This window comes from Odontesthes bonariensis, chromosome 12, assembly GCF_027942865.1.
Source record: "Odontesthes bonariensis isolate fOdoBon6 chromosome 12, fOdoBon6.hap1, whole genome shotgun sequence".
NCBI lineage: Eukaryota > Metazoa > Chordata > Actinopteri > Atheriniformes > Atherinopsidae > Odontesthes > Odontesthes bonariensis.
In genome coordinates, this window is record NC_134517.1 from 16,840,268 (window position 1) to 16,862,262 (window position 21,995).

Here is a 21,995-nt window from a genome sequence, read left to right on the forward strand (position 1 = left end):
AAACGAAAAATACATCTATTCCTCCTTCATCAGTGAAAAATCCAGAGTCTATAAATAAATAATAACAGAAATTATATTACTGCAGTATTAATTATTATTGAATATAAGCTATTGTTATAGATAGGCAGTAAAGTAAGATACAAAATCACCTGACAAACATGTAGAAACCTGAAGTGTAACAGAGAGAGAGGGGAAGGTGTTGTAGATATCTTCAGAGGACGCCATTAATGGGTCAGGGTGTTGCTTTTGTAGCTTGGCAATAATTTAGCCGATGAGTACACATGCAGCATTGGCAGGTAAGTGAACTTTCTCAGTTCACTTGGACAGAAGTTCAACATGGACAGAAACTCCCAGCCAACAGTTCAACATCTAGAGTGCAGAGACGCTTCTTTTCATTGACATGTTCCAGATTACACCATCTGTTTTTAACAAGCTCGGTAATCCTCCTTCGCTTTTATCGCTCTGTCTGCAGTCTCTGTCTGACCGTGTAGTTGTAAAGCTGAGTAGAGAGGTGTTAGAGTTGTGCCATCTTGCTAAATCCTGCTGGGGTTTTTTTGTCAGACCTTTGAATTTTTACATTCTTACCTTTAACACTCGGGGAGGCGTCAGTTTTGTCCCACATTCATTTTGCAGCAATAAAACCAACACGAAAATACAGCAAGACTCATAGGCCATTGTTCTAGAATGCCGCTGTTCCAGTGGCAGACTGCTGCAGTAGCCCTGGACATCCATCCATCCATTTTCTGCACCCGCTTAATCCAACTGTCGGGTTGCGACTGGGAGCAGTTGATTTGGCTTTTCCTCCAAATCCAGATCAGTTGAAGAGAGGATGTCCAGTTTACAGAGAGAAACAAAAATGAGAGAAAGGAGGAGGCAATTTAAACCTTCTTTTCTTGATCATCATGGGAAGTGTGCAGTCACTGAAGGATCAAATAGATGTGCTTGGAGCCCTGATGAGGACACAGCAGGAATATCAAGGCCATTTTTTTAATCCAAAATATTACTGGAGAAACTTCTCTAACAGCCCAATCCATTCATGGCGATCTCTGAAGATTTAAGTCACCTCTGCTACACTTAAAATTTCGAAGTGTTTGTATGTTGTTTTTTTTCATTTCATTTTGTATCTTGTTATCTATAACAATAGCACATATTTTATAATTTTTACTGCAGCAATATAATTTCCCCGCAGTGATTGATTAAGTATCACTCAACTGAACTGAATAAAGAACTATAACCAGCCTTGAGCAGAAGTCCAAGTGCTGTTCTCAACATAGTCAATTCAGTCAGGAATTCCATGAAGATAAAAGAGATTGAGAAACCACGAGGGACCTTGTTTGAAAGTAGCCAGGACATCTGGTGCTAGCTTAAAGACAAAGTGTGGTCGCACTACATTGGGATTTTTTTTTCTTCTACAGCGTAATTACTTTCTTGCACAGTAAAGGCCAAGTGAAGCAGCAATAAGCACAATTATCGAGTGATCGTGACCTTTGCTGCATGAATGAAAAAGTGAAGTCCCGATGCTCCTGGTTTCATGACAAAGAAATACACCTAACATACAATTGAATTATACATGATACTGATTCTTGTTTATAGCTCTGGCAAGCATTACATTCAATGGTACCACGGTACTTTGAATGGTTTGTCGTTCTGTCTGAAATGAGCGTTCTTTGGAAAAAAGGAGAAATAGCAGTTTCAGTTTTCAGTTCCTCTTTATTGTCTTACACTTGACATTGACTTGCACTAAAACTGCGAGAAACTTAAAAAACAACACATATTCAAGTGTCAACAGCAGGTCAAAATATTGACAAATAATTACAGCAAACCTTAGCAGAGCTAATGAGAGAAAAAGACATTAAATGCAGTCGTTAGTTCCATCTTTTTTCTACTTTTCCTGAGGGGGTTAAAATAAAATGAATGGCAGGATAAGAATATAGTTCCTTAACGCTGGGGTTGCTCCTCTTTGTTCTCTGTGAGCTGCTCCCTGGATGCCTCATTTGAAATCTGCAGAAAGGGTGTGCTGATCTCACTTGACTGCATGTCACCAGCCACCCGCAAAAAACAGCTCAGGACCATGTCCTTAGCCAGGCTGGCTTCTAGATTGCCTTCACGACTGAGCTGCAAAGTGATCTGGTCGAGGCTGGTCAGAACCAGCTCTGAGCCCAGTAGAGGGCAAATGTTGCCGGTTCCAGACTCTGAACCAGGCCCCCCTTCTCTTACCATGTTCTCCATCATGTATTGCTGGTATAAATCCAAGAGTTTTTGCTCCAGGTAGTGATTTAGAAGGGAGTTGGAAAATGGACCTTCACGTCCCTGGAACAAAAAGCTTCGATCACGGCCACTACCCTGTCTCCAGTGATTTGAACCTCTCCTCAGTGGATACAGCAGCCCACTCTGAGACGTTTGTCCTGGGGGAGAATCCTCCACAGCTGGAGGGACATCACAGGATTGGAGGAAAGGACCGACAGCATGCGCCTCAGTACAGACCCGTAGCTCACCATCATTGGCTGACAGAGGCAGCACCTGGTCACCTCCAATATGGAGGTCACTATAGTTTTTACAAATGCTCTGACAGAACGAGGGAACCAAGAAAGGGGTATCGCCACCTGAGCAATCCTCGGCTGGGATCTTTATCTCTGGAGAGATTTCTCTGCCTGTAAAGGCTCCCTGAAGATTTAAGGACTGCAAGGGAGGAATGAAAAAGTCCAATGAAGCACTCGTGTTGTCTGAGTCACCTGTTTGCTCCTGGGAGCTGTGATGAATGAGCGGAGCTGGTCTGGTGGAGCCAGGTACGAAGGTGGCTTTCGATGGATTATCAGCACTCCGAAAAGACTTTTGAGGAGGGATGGAGTCCAAGTCCTCCACTTCCCCGTAGGTCATCCTCAGCAATCTGCCCTCACAAAGCATGGCTGCAAGAAAGATCATATACTTAGTAACTCATAAAACCTTATACTATTATTAAATGTCAACCTAACACACCTCCAAATGTAGTCAGCTGAATAACTGTAAGACTCAAAGAAAAAAAAACACAAAAACACTTGGCTCTGTGGAATCTTTATAGATTTTTAAAACTGCTCATGACCAGGCTACGATATGCTGAAACAATGACATTTTCTAGTCACCATAAAACTTGATCATTCTCAAATGTTTCCTGATCTCTAAAACAGTTTAAATGTTAAAATGTCAAAGAAAGGCGATTAATCTGCTGCCTGCATCAGGAGGTCCTAAATGGATCCCTCAAACAGGCTTTAAAATTCATTTCAGACACATCTTCCTACCTTGAACCAGTCACACTCTTTGAATCAGGGGTGCAAAGTGTCCCTCCACAGTCAAAATGTTTTCTTAAAAAAAACAACAGCTATTTATTTTTCACGATCTGTATGAATAAGAGCGCACATGTGCGTGAATATTGTTTTTATACCATGCCAAGAGGAAGTGCGAGAAATTTTTTTCACTCTTCCCATTTACGCTTACTTGGTGTTGCAGCTGCTCTCATCCTGAACGCATCCAAGCTCGTTGACAGCATTATGACAAACACGATGACATATCACTTCCTTAAAACATGTCTTCTGCTTCTACATTGTAACTAAACTTAGGAGGCACTTCTGCATTGATATTTCCACTGCAAAATTAAATCAAACGGCTTGACGCAGAGGGAAACGAGCGGTCATTTTTAATTGAAAACAGTGATGTTTCGTTTCTGTAAAAAAGAAACAGGTGTTAAATGCAGAAGAAACCTATATTTGATCAAAAGAAATATCACGGAAAGCGGCAGACACCAATTCCTCTTTTCGTTTTCTAACAGGTGACCACCCGTTCTAAGTTTGTTTGAGGTTGTTCAAATCTCATGCAGCTTTTAAAGCTCAAAGGTGTTACCTGCATTCAGGCCAAAAGGCAGAAGTGTGACTTCACACTCAGTCAGTCATCATTTCCTCCACGAAACTGAGGATGAGGCCTTGAAATATGATCATTTGGGGTTTGTTTTTTTCCCCCTCGCTTGCTTTTAGTTCCTCTCTAGTGTATTGCGTCTCTTTCGCAAGGAAAGCTGCCCCCTAAATCAGTTGTGTGGTGAAAGTGCAGACGGGACTTTTTAGGCTGTAATTATGGCCGGGATTTTTCCGACATGAAAGCCCCTTGTCTGTCTGCACAACTCGCTTCAGTTAAGACGCTTTTCTTCGCGACTTCCTCAGCTCACAACAGAGGAGCCCGACAACAGCAGCGCATGAAACCAGAGAGAAAACCTTTCATTATTAATTAAGAAAGGAAACCTGAGACATGAGTCAACATCATTTGAATTCTCAATGTTCTAGCAACATCCGTGTCATTTATACACTGAATTAATCATTCTTGCAATTAACAGCTTTTTACACAAAACCTCTAAAATCTCAATTTGTTTTACCTGCCAGCAGTTCAGCATATACACGGCTATACATTTCTTTTCTTTTTTTAATCATCTTTTGTTTCTGTCTCACACAAACACCCATAAACAGGTGGATCTGCGGCCACAAACTAAATTATACTCCTGGTGTTTGTTGGATAGTTTGTCATTATTTTTGTTCACTCGGTCTCCTGTTGATATCTGACAGGACTGCTGATCAGTATAATGATAGCGCAAAGTATAGAGTTACCAGCTCGTTGCCACTGCAGTGTTGCTGAGCAACACCCTATATCATTAGAGGCACGCTGAAGCAGGGTAGACACCTGTTTCAGATCAGTTTTTGTTTTTTTGTTTTTTTTTTTTGCCTTTGAGAAACTGTTTGGAGATTTCAGCACCCTGGATAGCGATAGGTCGCAATAAGCAGCTCCAGTGGGGTTAATGACTATTTCTGTTTGTTTGTTTAGAGGGAATATGGATGAGTGCTACTCACATATCAAGAAATCTAAAGGGCAAGTCTGAAACTATGACAGATACAGTTTAGGAGAATGTTCAGGAAGATCAATAATGTGTTCCGTCCCAACCATCACGGACACAGAGGACGGGATGATGGAGGTGGGCTTCGGGCCGAGCACGACTACCACAGCGCCTGCACAGTCAGGCTGGTCCGCAGTACCTCCATGCTTGTGGTGGGAGAGAAAACCCAAACAGCCCAGGGCTCAACTTTAAAACGGAGCAAAAGCACAGTGAGCATCGAGTCGACTTTGTACTATTATCAAAGACAAGAGGACAGAATATGGCTGTATTCCCAGAATCAGAACTGTCTCGAGTACCTGGAGGCGCTCGTGGCTCTGAGAAGGCAGTACACAAAGAGCGTGAGTGACTTGAAAAGCAACGACGCCAAGGCCACGGCGTCCTCAAAGAAGAAACCCGCGCCCCAGCCGACTTCGAAGAAGGGGGAACCGGTAAGCTCAAATTATTCTATCCCACAACATGAGGCAGAAAATGCGAAAGGCAAATATCCTGCCATTTCTAACCACAGATATCAAGAGCCAAACCGTCCACCCCCCCTGTCCCCAATGAGGAGGACACTTTGCAGTTCTTTGATTCGGTCATCGCCAGCTGCGACAGTGAACCTCTGCGCAAACCTTACAAGGACGATGGCCACGCAGACGTGGATTTCATTGGTGAGTTTGTAATTCCATTTCTGGGGACAATGAGAATTAGTATAGGAGTACAACATTATGGAAACAAGCATTTTTTTCCTTTAACGCAAAAGAACCAATTCAACATGCTTTATGAAAAAAATAATTATTATTATTCAAATCATTTCAATGCTTCATAGTGTTTGAATGACCACAATGTATTTCATACAAATAAGAAATAAATAACTTATTATAGCCTTCAGAAAAGAAAAAATAATATGTTTTAACCAATTTCCAACTCAATGACCTCTCAGTGGTTGCATGCAGTGGTGCAAATTAAATTTAAATTAATTTAGTCTATTTCAGAGCAAAGTCAACGCAACACACCCAAGTTACACCAGAGAAACATCGCCACCACCATCCTGTTTGCTGATTGGCTGATTGCGTGGAACATGCTGAATGTTGGCTGATAATGATGTGAGGCCAATGTATGCATCCACAGTAAGAAAATATACCAAAGGAGCCCTCTCTCTTTTTGACACATATAACTGGTTTAACTGTGATATATTGCCTTACTTATGTGAATGTTAAAGTATTAATAACAATACATTAAAATGACAGGATCCTTCTTTACTCCAACTCGAAATGATTAATTTAACACCTTAATCCAGCAGGCTTTACATCGATTCAGATCTGACATATAAATCATAATAAACACATAAAATATGATGTATTATGGGAAATTAGAAAGTAGTTTAGCCCCACGTTAACAGGACACATTAAAAAATGTTACTATATTAAATTTTTTTCTGAGGACTGAGCTATTACTTGTTATTTGATTTAAATGTTTCTTTATATAGAGGAATTTGTGAAATGGAAAGTTGGTTAAGCCTAGTCCCAATTTTCTCCCGTCAGCACTACCCATCTGTATTTTTTAAATTCTTGCTGGCAGGAGCCCCTTTTTCTCTTGGAGATCAAGGAGTGGTGGTCATCTAGCGATTTTAATTAAACGTGAATGTAAACATTTGTCAACTGTAGTTACTGGTCACTGCTTGCAAAGATACAGTATGTTAAGTGTGGGTAGCATTGTACTTGAGTCATGAAGTATATCAGTTCTAGTGGTTTGAAACACTGAAATGCTCGATGAAGGTCCATCTCCGTCTGTTTTCAACACATCCTGACAATTTGAGAAATAATTCTTTCCTGCGAAGCTCAGGTACCTTTTGTGGCGGTTTAATTGCGGTTAAATATCAAAACACCGTTGCTTTATTTTTTTTTGCAATTGGAGCACAAATGTCACTAATACCGCTAATGATGACTGAGTATACGTCAAGGCCGCAGAACAAAACTGGCACGCCTGAAGCGAAAGTAACCATTTATCCAAGCGTTTTCAGACCCGTGCACATATTTTAACATAACACTTTATTTGATCTCATCTCAAGTTTGCCTTATTGTTTAGCCAAGTGTCTTTCTGCCGAAAGACATTCGATTTGCTTATCATCTTGCATGAACCGTTACTGCATTTCGGGAAATGTTTTCATGTTCTAAAGACTTTTGAAAGTCTGGCGTTCTGCCTCTCAGCAGAAGAAGTGCTCCTAAGCATTCAGTCCACGTCATTCAGATACAAGACGGGGGACAAAGAATTGTGAATAATTTCAAAGTGTGCAGTGGCTCAGTATGCAACCACCACCTTCTATAACCTCGATAAGAAGGTAGGCTGTTAAAACTGTTGTTTTGTATTGTCCCGGATTTCACAGGAGAACCTATTAAAATGGCTGGTAACTATAAAGTCAGAAGCAAAAATACATTTTTTTGCCTCATCTCAGCTTCTTTGCTTTCTGTCCATCCCACAACAGTGGCTTCCAGCTCGGCTGGACACGACCTCCACTCCAACTGGGTATTGAAGGTTCCGCGGGACGCCGATGATTCCGAGCAGAAGGTGGTTCGTGACTGTGCCAACGAAAGTGTCCGAAAAAAGAAAAACCAAAACGGGTCCACGAGCAGCAGACTGCGACTGCAGAGGAACCCAATCCACCTGCCCAAAGTGGTGGAGAGCGCATTCCAGACGCTGCGCTTCAAGCCCAAATTAAAAAAAGCAGTGAAGCCTGATGGACATTTGAAACCAGCAGCACTGCCACATCACTGACAGAGCTCGGCCTAATGTGTTCGGCCAGACATCCCGCTGTGTGAAATATCCTTTTGGACAATTAATATTGGCAATACAGTATGTAAAGAAAAACAATTTCCCGAAGACTCTTCCTACTTTTAACTCTAACTGGTGCAAACCTGGCCCAGAATTTTGGCTAATAAACACGCAAGTGTTACTAATGAAATGACAATTCGGTCCATACGATTACACACTCCATATCATTTAACTGTGACAGTCAGCCAGCATGCACACACACACCGAGACAGGAACTGAAGCAGCTGCAAGAATTCAGCCGTCTTCCTTTCAAATTTCAAACTTTTTCCAGCAGTGATAGGTTGTCTTCAGAGAAAAATGCCTGTTTAGCAGAATGTGTTATAGAAGCTTTCTGAGCAGCTTCATATTAGCCTCACTTGATATCAGATATACTATACTGCAGTATATAGGGGAGGGGGTGATGACTTTGATGGCTTTTGCAAGGCTGAAAATAAAAGAAAAAAAGAAAACTTAAATTCCTCCTGACATCTTAAAGTGCTTATGAAACGAATTTTAATTGTTGGAATTTCACAGTTTTTGCTGCTGATTCTAAAGGTTCCAAGCCTTGCGATTAAAATGAGATATTGTCTGGATAATAATTTATCCGGGAAGTCATGTTAAAACGGGCTCAAAAGGAGCCACATTTTGTCTTTTTGTGCGAATTCTTTTTTTAATGCGTGACGTCATAGGGTTGACACAGAAGTTCTCGTAGTCTAACTGTAATGGCGGCGTCTATGACTAAGACATCACAGCACGGCAGAAAATATTGTGTTGCTGGAGGAACAAATGGTGTTAGTTGCAAAAATAGCAGCTTCACTGAAGGCATCTCTCTGCACATGTTTCCCAAACCAAAAACTACTGGAACTGAGGCTGACAAGGAGAAGGCAAAGACGAGAGCACGGTGGATACAGTTTGTACGGAGGCATCGTCGTGATTTTGAAGTGTCCTCAACATCCGTGTTGTGCTCCGTACATTTCCATCACAAAAGTTTCATTTAAAAATGTGGAGATCGCGGGAATGGTTGGGAATAGGAGACGTCTTTTAGCTGAAGCTGTTCCAACTATTGACATCGCTGGACCTGGTGTGCCGACGGAGACTGTCCCTGCTCGAACTACTGCTCGGGCGCGAAGACAGGTGAGTCTGAAATTTCCACATCGGACATTACTGGACTTGTTTTTTTTATATATATAATAATGTTCGCTTACTGTTCGCTTCTGAGAGGCAAGTGTCGACCACTGCTATTGGCTGAGAGCACGGTGGATCGTATCACTGCGTGCTGCCGCCTGCCGATAGCTGCACCTGTTACGGTGTTTGCTGCTCGGAAGCAGGGGACTGCTCGCTTTGCTCTTCGGTCTGCACACATATCCAGCTAGAATTGCTGTCTGGTCTCTCCGGTGATTGCGCCGGCTACGACATCCGAGGCTCCGTGGATCAGTCCTACCGATGGCTGCTGTCAGTCGTGCCGAGGCCGGGTGCCCATCTCCCTGCCGCCGACCCGTGAGGATCCGCACTGGGGCCGCGCACTGGAGGATCTCCGACCCGTTAATCCACGCCATTGTTTATTAAGCTTACATTAAAACCATGTTATTATCACATACGTTTTTTTTAAGTGGCTGGATTTCAAAGTGCCCCTTCGTTAGGTTTCAACGTGTCAAAGACAGCGCAGCAGAATGCCATATCTGCCAAACCGGCATGTTCAAATCTTTTCCAGTTTACCACAGCAAACATACACTATTGTGTCATTTGATTGATAACATCTTAATAATAATCAGCGTGTAGTAGGAGCGATGGCTGTTTTGTGCCGCCGATCCTGTGCTGAAAATGGTAACTTTCATTTCCATTACCCATACGGGAGGTGCAGAGAGCCTCTACAATATAGATATTAAATCGATTTGTGTGGCTTAAATTCAACGAAAGTTTTTCCACATAATGTTAGAGGTGTGTTCTTTCGACCTGCTGATGTTTGTATCAGAATTTTGGTTCCTTTATGAGATATAGGTCCATCAAATGTATGTTATTATCGCAGCCAGCCATACTAGCAAATAAGGGAGTCAACCCTATGACGTCACGGTCATATGGCCAATTTCGCACCAAAGGCCACATAATTCACACTTTTAAATGGCCGTTTTAACAAGTTATGCCCGGAAAATTTAGTTCAAGTTGGATTGATGGTTTTAAAAAAAGACAAAAATTTCATTTGATTGATAGATGAACATTCGTTTCAGTGCATCTTTAAGATTACTTGGACTGATCTGTGAAAAGAATATCTCTCAAGATGCCTTTTGATCTGAATCAAACAAGAGAAATGTTCAATATCTCGACGGATATGGAATTTTGGCTGATTGCAGTTCAGAGTTGGGACGCAAGTGTCTGCATTCCTTCCAGGTATCAAAGCCAACTGTAGAATGCAACAATGTCCCCTTTCATGCTCAGTCATAGACTGCCGAGAGAATGGCTGTTTGAATCGAGAGCGACGCTCGGCGAGTCAAAAGTCCAAGGCCTGAGCTGTCTGAATAGCTCCAAACCTGTTGAAATGATCTTGAACTTGAAGGGTCAATACACCAAATCGCAAAGAAATATACGAGTCCAATGATGCTGACATATCCGATTTCAGACACCCGTCACTGGTATTCAAGATAAAATGAGCTTAGATTAATATTGATTAGTGCGAATAGAAGCGAAAAGTTGAAAGTAAGCTTAGCTTACCACTGTGAGTTGGAAGGATGACAGTCTTTTTGTAATTTCGCAGGTGGAAGAGGCATTACTTCTACGTAAGTAGTAGTACCGGTACTGGCCTAACTATATTAAAACTGGAATTACAGTGTATTTTTAATTTGAAAAAAAAAAAAGACTATCTCTCGTCTTCATCAAGTTCCTTTCGAAGTATTAAAAATGAGAATAACACGTCAAATACATTTTCCTTTTTTTTTTTATTCCAAATAGGTTGCATACAAATTTTTTTTTAAAAAAACAAGAAAATACACAACAATCATTTCTTTTCTGCTTTGACCTTAGGGCTGAAAAAGGATGACATTGGCTTCATGCCAGTCTTGTCCACCTTTGCCAGGGTTTTCTGAGCAGATGTCATCTTCTTGGGTGGCTGAAATAAAGAAAAAATAAACCAATAAAACTCGACAACCTTGCCCAGAGACAGCAGGGAATTCATTAACTATAACAAAGTGCAATTCAATACGAGGAAAAATATGTTTCCCACAAGGTGAGCCCCACTGGCACACGTCTATAATCAAAGCTCAAAGAAAGCAGTCAGCAGACAAAACTAAAAATGAGACTTGAGAGATAAAACACAGGAGACTGCTCCGATGTCCAAAGCCACTAAGCCCTCCAATAACGTTTAATCTACTGTCAGGCAGACTGCTCTGCATACACTCACTTTCCGCGCAAAGTCTGCACTGTTGAATTTGGTGTAGTCTTCTCCAGCCTCCACCGGCTTGTCTGAAAGTTTCCGCTTCTGCCAAACGAGGAAGTAAGAGATGCTTTTCATGACAATAAGCACCACAGAAACACCACTACCAGCACTACTGACCACACACTACAAGCCCTTAAAGCCCCAATTAAACCGCACAAGCAGTGACTGAGAAAGACACTCCTAAAAAGCATGCATCTAATGTGAGAGTGAGGTGGAGGACTACGTGGAAAGTGCACGGAGGCTTCGGCAGAATGCGGAACTGAGGGAAAGTGTCACAACGACTTCACTCAGAGACGCCAGCATACCTTGGAAGGAGGCTCTGTCTCCTTTGGGCTTGTGAGCTCTGGTAGGCTGTGGAGTGCAGTAAAGAGGCATGTTTAATCGAAATTATCAACAGAACTCAGCAATGATAATGATGACGATGATTAACATACCCCAGGTGTTTGAGGAGGGCTTTGCTGAGGTCTTCATTGATGTACTCTGATATCAGGCCGTGGGCGTAGCGTAGGTAGTCATCTGTAGTATCAAAACATGAGAGGGACGGTAATAACCAATCTAATCTGGTGGCAAATCAGACATGTTCTAGCCATTAAGCCAACTCCATACACAAATACTACATAGCAATACTGCCATCTATTGGCCAACAGTCATTATTGCTGCCAATGCATATTCCAATGCAGGAAAAAGGATGAAAATCTGCCTAAAAATGTCCTAAACGTGGAAATGTTGGGACGTCTGGTTACCCTCATGGTCCTCTGACTTGATCCTGACATACGTGGAGGATTTCACTCCCTCTCCTACGGAGATATTTTTCTTCTTCAGGGCAACGACCGTCCTCTCCACCTACAACAATAACAACAACAAAAAAAAAAGAAGTTTGACAGTTTTCCTAATATTTATCTAACGTACCAGAGCCGAAAAATCTCGCACGGCGTCCACCTTTTTCTTTAACCAGTTCATCGTCCGCTCTTGACTGTATCGATAAAACTTCTGGCTTCCCACCTCTGTAAGTATGAAACACAACGTTTAAAAAAAACAAACTTTTTTTAAAAAGCAAGTATCTCAACCTTTTCGTCGAGTCATGCCAGCACAAACAAAAATCACCTTTTTCCTCTGCAATGTGGAGCAACGAGGCCGGCGTGCACGTGCAGCTAAGAAGTCTCGAACAAGCTGGGAACTCCTCATCCATGACCACTTGGCGCACGGGTTGGAACTTCCCCTGAGCGGCATTAATAAAGAAAAAGGTGAAAGGTTAACTGCAAGGTCCTTTGAGCTGGATTCACATTAAAAATGATTACTCAAACAGAAAGTTTCCAACGAGTTTTTCCATGTTTCCCCCTGCACCGTCTGTCTGAGTTAACCACAAGCACAACACAGCTCGTGTTCAAACATCTCGTTCGTAGGCGATGCTGCTCGCTGCACTGCACGGGCGGAGATGCAAGCCTTTTCTTGGTGAAGAAAGGTCCTCCTGTCGCTTTGCAGTACTGACAACTAATATGGACAATTAGAGATGCACCGGATCCTGATTTTTAAGGTCCTGCCGGATACCGGATCCACTGCTTAAGATCCTGCTGGAACCGGAACCGGATACCGGATCCTACTCGGATCATCAGCTAGTACATTATAATGCAGTGAAAACCACTTTACAGTTCATTTCCTTTCCTTAACAGATGAAATACGCAATAACTTCTAACATTATCTATTTTATTTGAATACAGTCACCTGGAACACACCGCTGAAATGTTCAGCTTAACTTCATTTGTGTACAGGCTTATTGTTCTGTTCAATCCAAAGAACAAATAAAGAGAGCAAAAAATGACATTATTACTAAAGAGAATGAGGCCTGTCATAAACAGCAAGCCATAAAGTGCTCTTTGAAAAGTAAAAGAAAAGAGTAAAAGAATCCAACAAAACATAAGCCTACTGTATTTACAAACTAAAATATAGCAAATTTAGCACATGTATAACTCTTGGATACAAAATTTCAATAGGCCTGGTAAATGTAATGAAAAAAAATGTAGGCTAATAGTAGCCTTATTAACTGCAGACTGATTTTTTTTCTCAGAAAAAAAAAAAACACTGGGAATCTTGATAATCATCATGAATGCCTACAGTCATGGAACATAGGCTATTTCACTTCTATTTCAAGCACTTAACTGTAGGCTTAATTAGAACATTAAACAAAGTGTGGCACAAAAAACTCGAACCTACTCTCCTGTAGGTTATATTATGAACAACTTCTATAGCTAGCTTTCACAGAAAATGAGCGTGTCCTTTCAGAAAAACAAGACGCTCTGCATTAATCGACGACAGCCGGTTGCGAGTGCGAGTCCAGCGGAGCTGAAGAGTCGTTCACTGGGTACAGAGGTTGGTGGTGGGCAGAGATAAACTTTGGCCGTTTTTGACAGCAGTGGAAAGTGCTGCTGATTGCCTTTCCACCACGGTTAGAGGAATCAGTGGCTCGCTGAAAAAAACGCTGACCTCTGTTTCAGCGGTTATCTTCTTTAAACATTTAACGACGTAATCACGTTGTGCTTACGTGCTGTAGGATCCGGTCCAGTTGGGGCACCGGGTCCGGCAGTAACCGAACCTAGTCAAAAACGCCACTATCCGGCCGGAACCGGACCCCGGATCATGGATCCGGTGCATCTTTATGGACAATATACAGGCTACTGGGGTAGTTGATGGTGGCTAAAAGTAACATTTCTGCCAATCATCCAACCATAGAATAAATCCTGATGAGACCTGTTTCAGACTTTTCCAGGTTGCAAACATGTTAGTCAAACTGAAATGGTACGGTATTTACTCTAAGCTGTAACACGCCTCGATAGTGCGGTCGGGGATCAAATCAATCTGTATGTTTACGCTCAACGGGACTAACATGGGCCCAGGCGCTCTGCAAAGTGTAGACGCACGCCAACAGAGCCGAATTCCCACTAAAGCTGCTCTCTTTCGCACATTCTTTTCGGTTTCTTTCGCATCAGAAAGTGCGACTGCATGTCAACGTGCGCTCGCTTCAAGCCTTTCCAGACTGTCTAATACGCTGGTCTAACGTAATGCTGATTTTATAACGGCAACGTCATCTGACAAAATCACCATTCAAGTGCTTTAAAGTATGAATTCCTCCATAACAGACGAGCTGTAAACCAGAAACACATTTGTAAGAGCCAAGTTAAAGCAAAAAGAGACAAAAATCCAACTGATATTTCATGCGTTAATCTCAAGATTCTGATACATTTCCTTTTAAACAGAGGATGATACTGGCTGATGAGAGCAAAGAGAGATTTAGTTTAATTGTGCTGCCTAAATATATCGCCGGCGGGGAAATGAAAGGAAGCCAAGGGCAGCAATGAACCCCATCATCATAAGTTAATCTTAACTCGTTACCACATTTCACATGGGAAGTGGCGGCGGCTAGTATTCGGTTCATTTTGGGTTGCTGGCAGGCAATGTGTGCTAGGCGGGTGGCAATATGGCAAAAGGGTGAGACGAGCCGGCATGAATCAAAGTCCACACCCATCCACCTTCAAGACGAAATATCTTCAGTTTTTTGGGGGCGGCACAGTACTTTGTTTGTTCGAAAGGAAATGATGGAGAAAGATGCAATCATGTCAGTCGAGGAGTGCACAGCAAACATATCTATTTTTAGACAGAAATAGTTTTTTTGGGAGGTGTTCAAAGCAAGGCTCAGAGAGGCCTTCAGAAAAGCTGCTATCTGACAGGACAAGCAGACAAATATGCTGCCTGGATGTCAAGAAAGTTATGCTCCAGTATTTTGTTGGATCACACATAGCTCTGATTACGCCACACACGGCTTCATTTCCGTCAAGTTGCATTCATTTTTAGACAAGATCTTGCACGTGTGTCTGACCTCTATGTAAAGTCTTTTTCCCGCACAAACCAAACATTCTCCACAGTGAGTGATTGAAAACATATTATCCTATTCCCCACGTGCCGTTTGATTAGTTTCCACAGCTGCTCCACCGTGTGAGATATTGCTTCCATGACTAAGCACTGTCTGTTTTTTTTGTCTTTCTTGCGAGAGGCAGTGTGGGAGGACGTGTGGGAGTGAGCATTTCCAGTAAAAAAAAAAAAAAAAAAAAAGCAGCATTAATGTGTCAGCGGCTGACGTTTCCCACTCCCACAGCTTTGATCTGTTATCACAGAGGAGTCACAAAACGTACTAAACTTAATGGGCACTCACAAAAAGTAGCCTCCAAAAAAAATAAACAAATAATACATTTTATATTACAAAGTGTAAATCAGATTCCAGTGGTACACAGAAGGCTCCACTATAAGAGTAGCGAGACGTTACACTGAAACAAGACCTGCAAGAACTCGGTTTTTGTGCTTCTTACCTCTTTCCCAGATGTAATCAAATATGGCAAAATGAGATAAAGAGGATCCATTGGCGTTACAAAGATAAGTCTCCCATCTGTTTAAAGAAAGAGACGACATGACAAATGCAACTGATTAACATAGCAAAAAACATATCTGTCAGAGGAAACTTAAGACAAAATAACGGCGACACCAATTATGATGTAAACGTTCAAAGTTAACATCATCAGCTTTATTAGAGCTTCAAAATAAATTAAACACCATTGCAAAGACTGTTGGGGTTAGCAAACGTTGTTATTTGCAGACCTGATGGTCTGTTGTAACCTGTTTAATCAGCTCTTCACTCTCCGCTTTGCATATGTTGTGTTGACATGGTAACACTGTATATCGAGTTGCTCGTCATTTTAGTCCATTTTCATTCCTGCTTGCAGCTTCTAGATGGTGATTTGGCCTGCTACAAATGCTGACTGTAAGACTATTTTCCATCCAACAAATAATGCTGATGAGGACTAAAGGTGGAATGAGCTCAGCTTGGAGTCTGTGTCGGTAACGAGGATTAAGCTGATTCAGAGTATGCGCCCTAATGAGGAATGGGTCCCACCTCTCTGCACAGCCTGGCCAACAAACCAGGAGTGGAAATCTTCTTCAAATGCTTTGACCTCATACAGCCGTACATCCCCACTACCCAGCATATACAGAGATGCTCCATCTGCAAGGGTGATAAACAAGGAACTACGTTACTTTCACTTCTGCAACTGTAAGTCACAAATATAGAAAGAGGCCGCTATGAAATTCACAGAAGACATGCAGGAACTTTAGAATTTTTCATTTTTGGCCGACCTTTGCTGCTCTATGTAAACTGTACATATACTCACATCTACCATCAGTTAAATCACTGTCAATTTACTATACTCAAGACCACATCTTGCTATTACCTAATAACTAGTAAGTAAGCACTGCAACTACAACATTGATCATTATTTAGACAGAAGAATAACAGCGTTAGAGAGTTTTGTGGTCTTTTGAAAGCTGAGAGCACAAAATAGTTGATGAGTTTAAAGGAAGCATTAAAAACAGGCATCAAGCTGCAAAAATACAGAGTGATTTGATTGGTAAATTTTACTATGTCACCTGTTAAATGTATCTCAAAGAAACAATGGTAAGGATCTCTAGTTCCTCATGTATACATAGCGTTCAACCTCTCACATCAAGTAAGAGTCTCCGTAGCTGCGCAAACTTTCGCAACATTTGATATTTTCTCAGATTACAGACCACAATGAAAAAAAACTGTTAGGTGCAGAACTAGAAGTCTGGGGTAACAAAAGGGGGATTAAACCTGTTGAGGGATTCCTCAGTCTCACAAAAGTTGGATCACTGTTGTGCTTCTGTGTGCTTATGGCTGAGTCTGCGGACAGAAAGAAAGAAAGAAAAACAGTCACGATAGCTCGAGAAGTGACACAGGACACAACGTTTCTGAATAATCTATGGACTAGTCTCACAGTACTGCGCCATCTTATTTGTATAGTAACCACTCACTAACACAGAATTATACTGGTTTGTCGGAAGAATCCTGGTGAAATAATAATAACTATTTTGACTCACTTTAAAATACTACAGCACACTTTATTGGAATACGTAACAAGAAAATGCACTGTAAGTTAAAATTGTGTGCAATTACTAAGGTGTATTCATTTCAATGTTTTTGTTAAATATATTTATGCATGTAGTTATATTCTAATTCTAAAGATTTTGTACATTTCAAATGACATTTTAACATAATTCTAAGTGCACTTTTTACACTCCTATTTCAACCCATAACCTAATACCAAGGTATATTGTAAACTATGCAAAGTTACTATTAAGTACTAATTTCATCAATTGAAATGTGCAGAAAGCTAAAACTAATTTAAGTTGTTCTACTTCAGCAAATAAAAGTACAATAAATACACCTCAAATTCTGCTTTTCGATTATTTAATTACATTTGAAATATACTTAGGACAAAACTAGTTGTACCAAAATGCACAAACTTCAAATCATCTAATCATGTCCACACTGTATTTATACTAAGATGAGTCTGATTGCAAGTACACTAAAGTATGTTACATTTTTATTTTTCACCGGGGAAGCTTCTTCTTTAACATGCAGCTTATGTTAGAGGTATGCTATCCATCATTAAAGACTCCATTGCCAGTTATGACAAGTTATGGACCGCAGCTATCACGATTTAACAATTTATAAGTTACAGAGCACGTTAGCATAACTTGCTATGCCCACAGCCAAACCTACCTGCAGCGATAACAACCAAACTGTCATTCTGTACGTTTGGCGTACGCTTCTTTTTAGTTGCCATGTTGTATAACTGCACTTGGCAGGAATGAGCTTAATGCCTTTTTGACCTAAAACCAATGTCGGCTTACTATAGTCGGTGTAGCTACTTTCTGCCTGACAACATGAGCTCAGAAAAGGCGCCTCTCAGCGTGTCCACTTCCTGCTTCTGTCAAACAACTGAAAACACGCTTTCGCTTAAGGCTCTGACAGTTCGTTTCCCGTCCACTGTTTCACAAATAAGAGGGCTATTTATTTCAACAAAGATCTGTTCCAGAAATTCGCCCGAAACAACCAGAAAGACGCCTTTTTATACTTTTATCTTAAACTCTTCACACCTGTTTTTAGTGCAATGGTACGTTCCTTACTGACGTCATATAAGCTTGTAAATTGTCTACAGTGCCGCTAGAGGTCACCCAAGAGTTTTACTAGAACTGCGATAATATCAAATCATGTAGTTCTGATTTCGTACCAATCTCTTTACTGATTCGTCTCTAATGTTTTGGGTTTGAGATCTCTGCTCTCAGGTGCAAGATGTTTGGTGGCCAGCTGTCCTTTGGCACACTGGCTTATGACAGATTGAGGAATCCATCTGTGCTTCAATAAGAGGACGGCATCTCTCACTCTCTCTCAGGATGTGACAGTGTGTGTCCCAGTTGGTTTTCTGTGACTCATTTGTTGTCTTTTTTTTCCCTCCTGCACTGTTTATGTGCATGCTCAAATTGGGATATGTGGGACGCTTGCGTGTGTTTTCAACCCTTTTATTGGACTATGGCTGTGTCATCAGTTTGATGAGCTGATATGTTTATGTAGCTTCTTTTTTTTGTAGCTGTTATTTTTCCCTTTTTGAGAAAACCTGCACAACACAGACTATTAACAGGTTTATAATTAGGTTGTTTTGGTAATGAGAAAGGGTTCGCTGGGTGACTGAGCTTCTAAACATCACCATACAGTTTCCCTGTGGGACACAGCATGATGCAGAGGAAAATTAGAGTCCGCACATGGTGACTTACAGTTGTATGTCTCTCTCACTTGCTCATTTAGTCATTGTCTGTTTTTAATCATCTGGAACTGCTTTCTTTTTTTTCGATTCATGTAAGAATATTCTTTCCTTCCAATCCCATTTTCCCAGTTTTCAGCAACATATGTTTGAAACCTTTTGAACGCTGCACCAGCTCCTCCTTGAAATCATTTAGATTTATGTTGCTGTAGTCTATGGCAAAGAGAGCGTGGGTGAGATATTGTCTGTGAATGACTTGTTTTATGGGTCCCGGGAGTATCATACACAACAGTCTGTGCAGCTAAACAGAATATTCCATGAAAGCCTTTCTTTCATTTTGGGCTGCTTGAGGGAATGTCTGTGTTTCTGAGTGCCAGACAGAACAACAGCAGCCTTTCTGATACACTGGTCCACAGACAACCACAGAGAGCCGAGTGCTCTGTCACCAGCGTGCAGTCGAGAACAAAGTGGATCTAAATTTAGGCCCAGATATGGCTTTGGACCCCCAGTCCGAGACCCTTCCATCCTCTCCCAAACCTAATGCCACAGTCCTCATCAATGATGCATCCAACAATGCGAGCGTGGCAAAAGACACGTCTGAAATGAGGTGATTCCAATAAACTTCCCTGGAGAGTTTACTGCAGCTCGCAGGCTGTAGATGGTTGGTCACACTCTGCTGAGCACATTGAACAGCCAGTGGTCCTATCTATCGCTGTGGCCTCATTTTGTGGCGCTCCAATGCAGGGTGACTGATACAGCTTACATATCGACTCAGCCTGGAGCATTCATGTCACCTCCATGTACATTATTGAAATTGTATTTTTGCTCTTTTCATCGTCCGGATTTATAGAAAGAAAGGAGCATTTTTATCTGACTTGGCTGCAGTTTATGAATAGAAACCCAACATCAAATAGGTTGTCACTCTTTCTGTGCAGATACGGGCGGAGGATATCCTTTCCCTCTGCTGTTGAAGCCACGTTACCATTTTGAATTCAACACAGATGAAAACTCCATTTTCACATGAAGGATGTGATGCACACGTCGATGCCCTCGTAACAGATGTGCACACAGATGCACATAGATGCGGAGAGAGTTTCCCACTGCAGCACAAGTCTTTGAGTCATCATCTGGGATTCCCTTCCTCTCGCTACCAAATATGGGTGGGATTGTGAGAGAGTGAGAGAAAGAATGTAGAAGGCAGTGGAACCCCCTGTGTGATGTCAGAGCTGTGGAACAGTGAGCCTCATGCTGCCTGGAAATTCACAGGAAGGAATGACGGGAATGCAGGAATCACTGAAATGCTATTCGCTCGTGCATGTTTGCAAAAATCCAAGTTGTAGCACACATGCCTCAAGCGCACTCACATACACACTCACATAGTGTGTTTCACCAGTTCTCTCACTGGGGAGATATTTCTTCCCGTAAAGTGTAATCCCTCCACCTCCCCCCCCTACCCGTTGCACAAGATGGTGACTCTTTATTCCCAGCATCAGATGCTCTGTGTGAGGCCTCTGGATAAATGTGGTGTTTTCCCTCTCCCTGTGTAAGAACGGTGTGACTTCATCTGGCTCCAACATTAGCTGTTTGATGCTTAATGTAGCTCCTAACATTTTCTAACTATACCTGTGAGGAACACGTGTACATTGTGGAAATTGTGGACTTTTTTAAACAGAATAAACATCATGTAATTTACATAAATAAATATATGTATAAAAATATAAGCAATAAGAATCTAAATAGATCAGTTGTATGTAAAAAGTAGGAACTTTTCTGAATGCATCACATCTTCAAATCTATGAAATTCAGGTCAAAGTTCTAGATTAGGTGCTAATCACTGCTGTAGTTCCGGTTTATTCTTTTTTTCTTATATCTCAGTCACTGTACCGTAGTCTTTGCCGTGTTTCCAATCCCCTTTGGTGTGCACCACATTCAGTAATAATGATATTTTGCAAGTCGGTTTTTGTTTTTCACAGGAAAGCAAAGGCCCAACTCTGCCTCTCACTGGCTAGTTGCCTTTGTTGGTTAGGTTAAGGCATTAATTTGATACCGATGCTTACTTCTTGATGTATAATAAATATGTGACAATTTGCATAAAGTACTGGCCCATTTTTCTGGCTTTAGAGAACTCTTACATGTCACTCCTTTAAACAAAGGCTGTTTATTCCGTGCTGGAAAGGCCACCTCAAAAAAAATCGCGGTCAAAAAACTTCCGGGCACCTCTACACCACTGGTGTTCATGATTAGACTCACCTTGTGGAGTCACCGATGGACCCTGACACCTATGCATTCTTAGACAGAGGGTCTGGCCAAATAGTCAAAAAGTTAATTTCCTCCTATCAGTTTTTCCGAAATTCTTCTCCTTGACCTTTTGGAAAATGTTATAGGGTTAGGTAAAGATGGAAGGGGAAATTTTTAAGGACTTAAGAAAAGACAGCTGAACTCCAATGAGAATCCAACCACATTTACTACTTTCTTACTTGTGATGTGGGTCTGCAGCTTTGAAACTACAGTTGTTCAATGAATATTTTTTAAAAAGGGCTTTAGATACTTCGTCTAATGCAATCTTTTCACATAACTGTATAAGAAGATACAGTATATATTACTGTTTTATTACCAAGGTTGGTAACCGAGATAATAAAAAGGCCCAAAAGTGAATAAAGGATTGTTACAGACTTCTCACTCTCACCCTCCTGTCCTCATATTTACCTATTTGAATCCCAGTGAGTGCGACTGAATGAGAATAATCGAGCGTTGCTTTGAAAGTTGCGGCAAAAAGGAGTTCTAGATTGGAATTTTCTCTTTTTTTTCATGAAAGAAGAGTGTTTCCAGTGCTGAATGAGATAATAACCAAAGCTCCTTTCCTTCCTCCTATTTAGTGAATTCGAACAGCTCTTATCATGGCTGTTGCTTAGATACATTTGGGTCATTTCACTCAGTGAGGAACCTTCCTCAGCAAAAAGGACTGTTTGATTGGACCCTAATAAACACTTGCAAATTTGTTTTCCTAACCGCCCTCTACATATTTTACCACACAATGATGAATTTGGCTTCCAGTTCAGCAGTGTGGGAGAAAGTTCGAAAAAAACTATTTCACTACTGTCATGGGATATGGACCACCTTAGATCAGATCAGGTCCAGATGACAAACCATAAGACCTAGACTGGTCAAACCTGAGCTACATTATCCAACAGATAGCATCTGTGAT

At 41.4% G+C, this 21,995-nt stretch overlaps 3 protein-coding genes across 4 annotated transcripts; 1 reads left to right on the forward strand and 2 right to left on the reverse strand.

Annotated features, from left to right (window-relative positions):
• Nucleotides 1–1,843: 1,843 nt before the first annotated feature.
• On the reverse strand, nt 1,844–3,414 carry LOC142396123 (TLR adapter interacting with SLC15A4 on the lysosome). Its single transcript, XM_075478656.1, has 2 exons — nt 3,276–3,414; nt 1,844–2,906 (listed from the first exon to the last, which is right to left on the reverse strand). The coding sequence occupies exon 2, from the start codon at nt 2,902–2,904 to the stop codon at nt 1,939–1,941; it is 966 nt and encodes a 321-aa protein (XP_075334771.1). The 5' UTR covers nt 2,905–2,906; nt 3,276–3,414; the 3' UTR covers nt 1,844–1,938.
• Nucleotides 3,415–4,705: 1,291 nt separating this feature from the next.
• Nucleotides 4,706–8,449, forward strand: c9h13orf42 (chromosome 9 C13orf42 homolog). The gene is made up of 3 exons (XM_075478657.1): nt 4,706–5,337; nt 5,415–5,559; nt 7,374–8,449. The coding sequence occupies exons 1-3, from the start codon at nt 4,921–4,923 to the stop codon at nt 7,661–7,663; spliced, it is 852 nt and encodes a 283-aa protein (XP_075334772.1). The 5' UTR covers nt 4,706–4,920; the 3' UTR covers nt 7,664–8,449.
• Nucleotides 8,450–10,625: 2,176 nt separating this feature from the next.
• On the reverse strand, nt 10,626–17,942 carry rnaseh2b (ribonuclease H2, subunit B). Of its 2 annotated transcripts, XM_075478658.1 has the most exons (11): nt 17,752–17,942; nt 16,801–16,869; nt 16,066–16,173; nt 15,485–15,561; nt 12,231–12,345; nt 12,066–12,130; nt 11,870–11,969; nt 11,561–11,642; nt 11,432–11,477; nt 11,091–11,168; nt 10,626–10,799 (listed from the first exon to the last, which is right to left on the reverse strand). In XM_075478658.1, exons 1-11 carry the CDS (start codon nt 17,813–17,815, stop codon nt 10,689–10,691), a joined length of 915 nt encoding a protein of 304 aa, XP_075334773.1. In that variant the 5' UTR covers nt 17,816–17,942; the 3' UTR covers nt 10,626–10,688. The 2 variants fall into 2 exon arrangements, with proteins under 2 accessions (XP_075334773.1, XP_075334774.1); XM_075478659.1 differs by lacking the exon at nt 11,091–11,168.
• Nucleotides 17,943–21,995: the final 4,053 nt, after the last annotated feature.

Excerpts from the sequence above, each read along its gene's own strand:
- c9h13orf42 (XM_075478657.1), top strand. The coding sequence starts at position 4,921 with ATGTTCAGGAAGATCAATAATGTGTTCCGTCCCAACCATCACGGACAC. Across the intron at positions 5,338-5,414 it reads CTTCGAAGAAGGGGGAACCG|ATATCAAGAGCCAAACCGTC; the intron begins GTAAGCTCAAAT and ends TTCTAACCACAG. Across the intron at positions 5,560-7,373 it reads CGCAGACGTGGATTTCATTG|TGGCTTCCAGCTCGGCTGGA; the intron begins GTGAGTTTGTAA and ends ATCCCACAACAG.
- rnaseh2b (XM_075478658.1), bottom strand. The coding sequence starts at position 17,815 with ATGGCAACTAAAAAGAAGCGTACGCCAAACGTACAGAATGACAGTTTG. Across the intron at positions 12,346-15,484 it reads TGATTACATCTGGGAAAGAG|GGGAAGTTCCAACCCGTGCG; the intron begins GTAAGAAGCACA and ends AATGCCGCTCAG. Across the intron at positions 11,643-11,869 it reads CAAGTCAGAGGACCATGAGG|ATGACTACCTACGCTACGCC; the intron begins GTAACCAGACGT and ends TTGATACTACAG.
- LOC142396123 (XM_075478656.1), bottom strand. The coding sequence starts at position 2,904 with ATGCTTTGTGAGGGCAGATTGCTGAGGATGACCTACGGGGAAGTGGAG.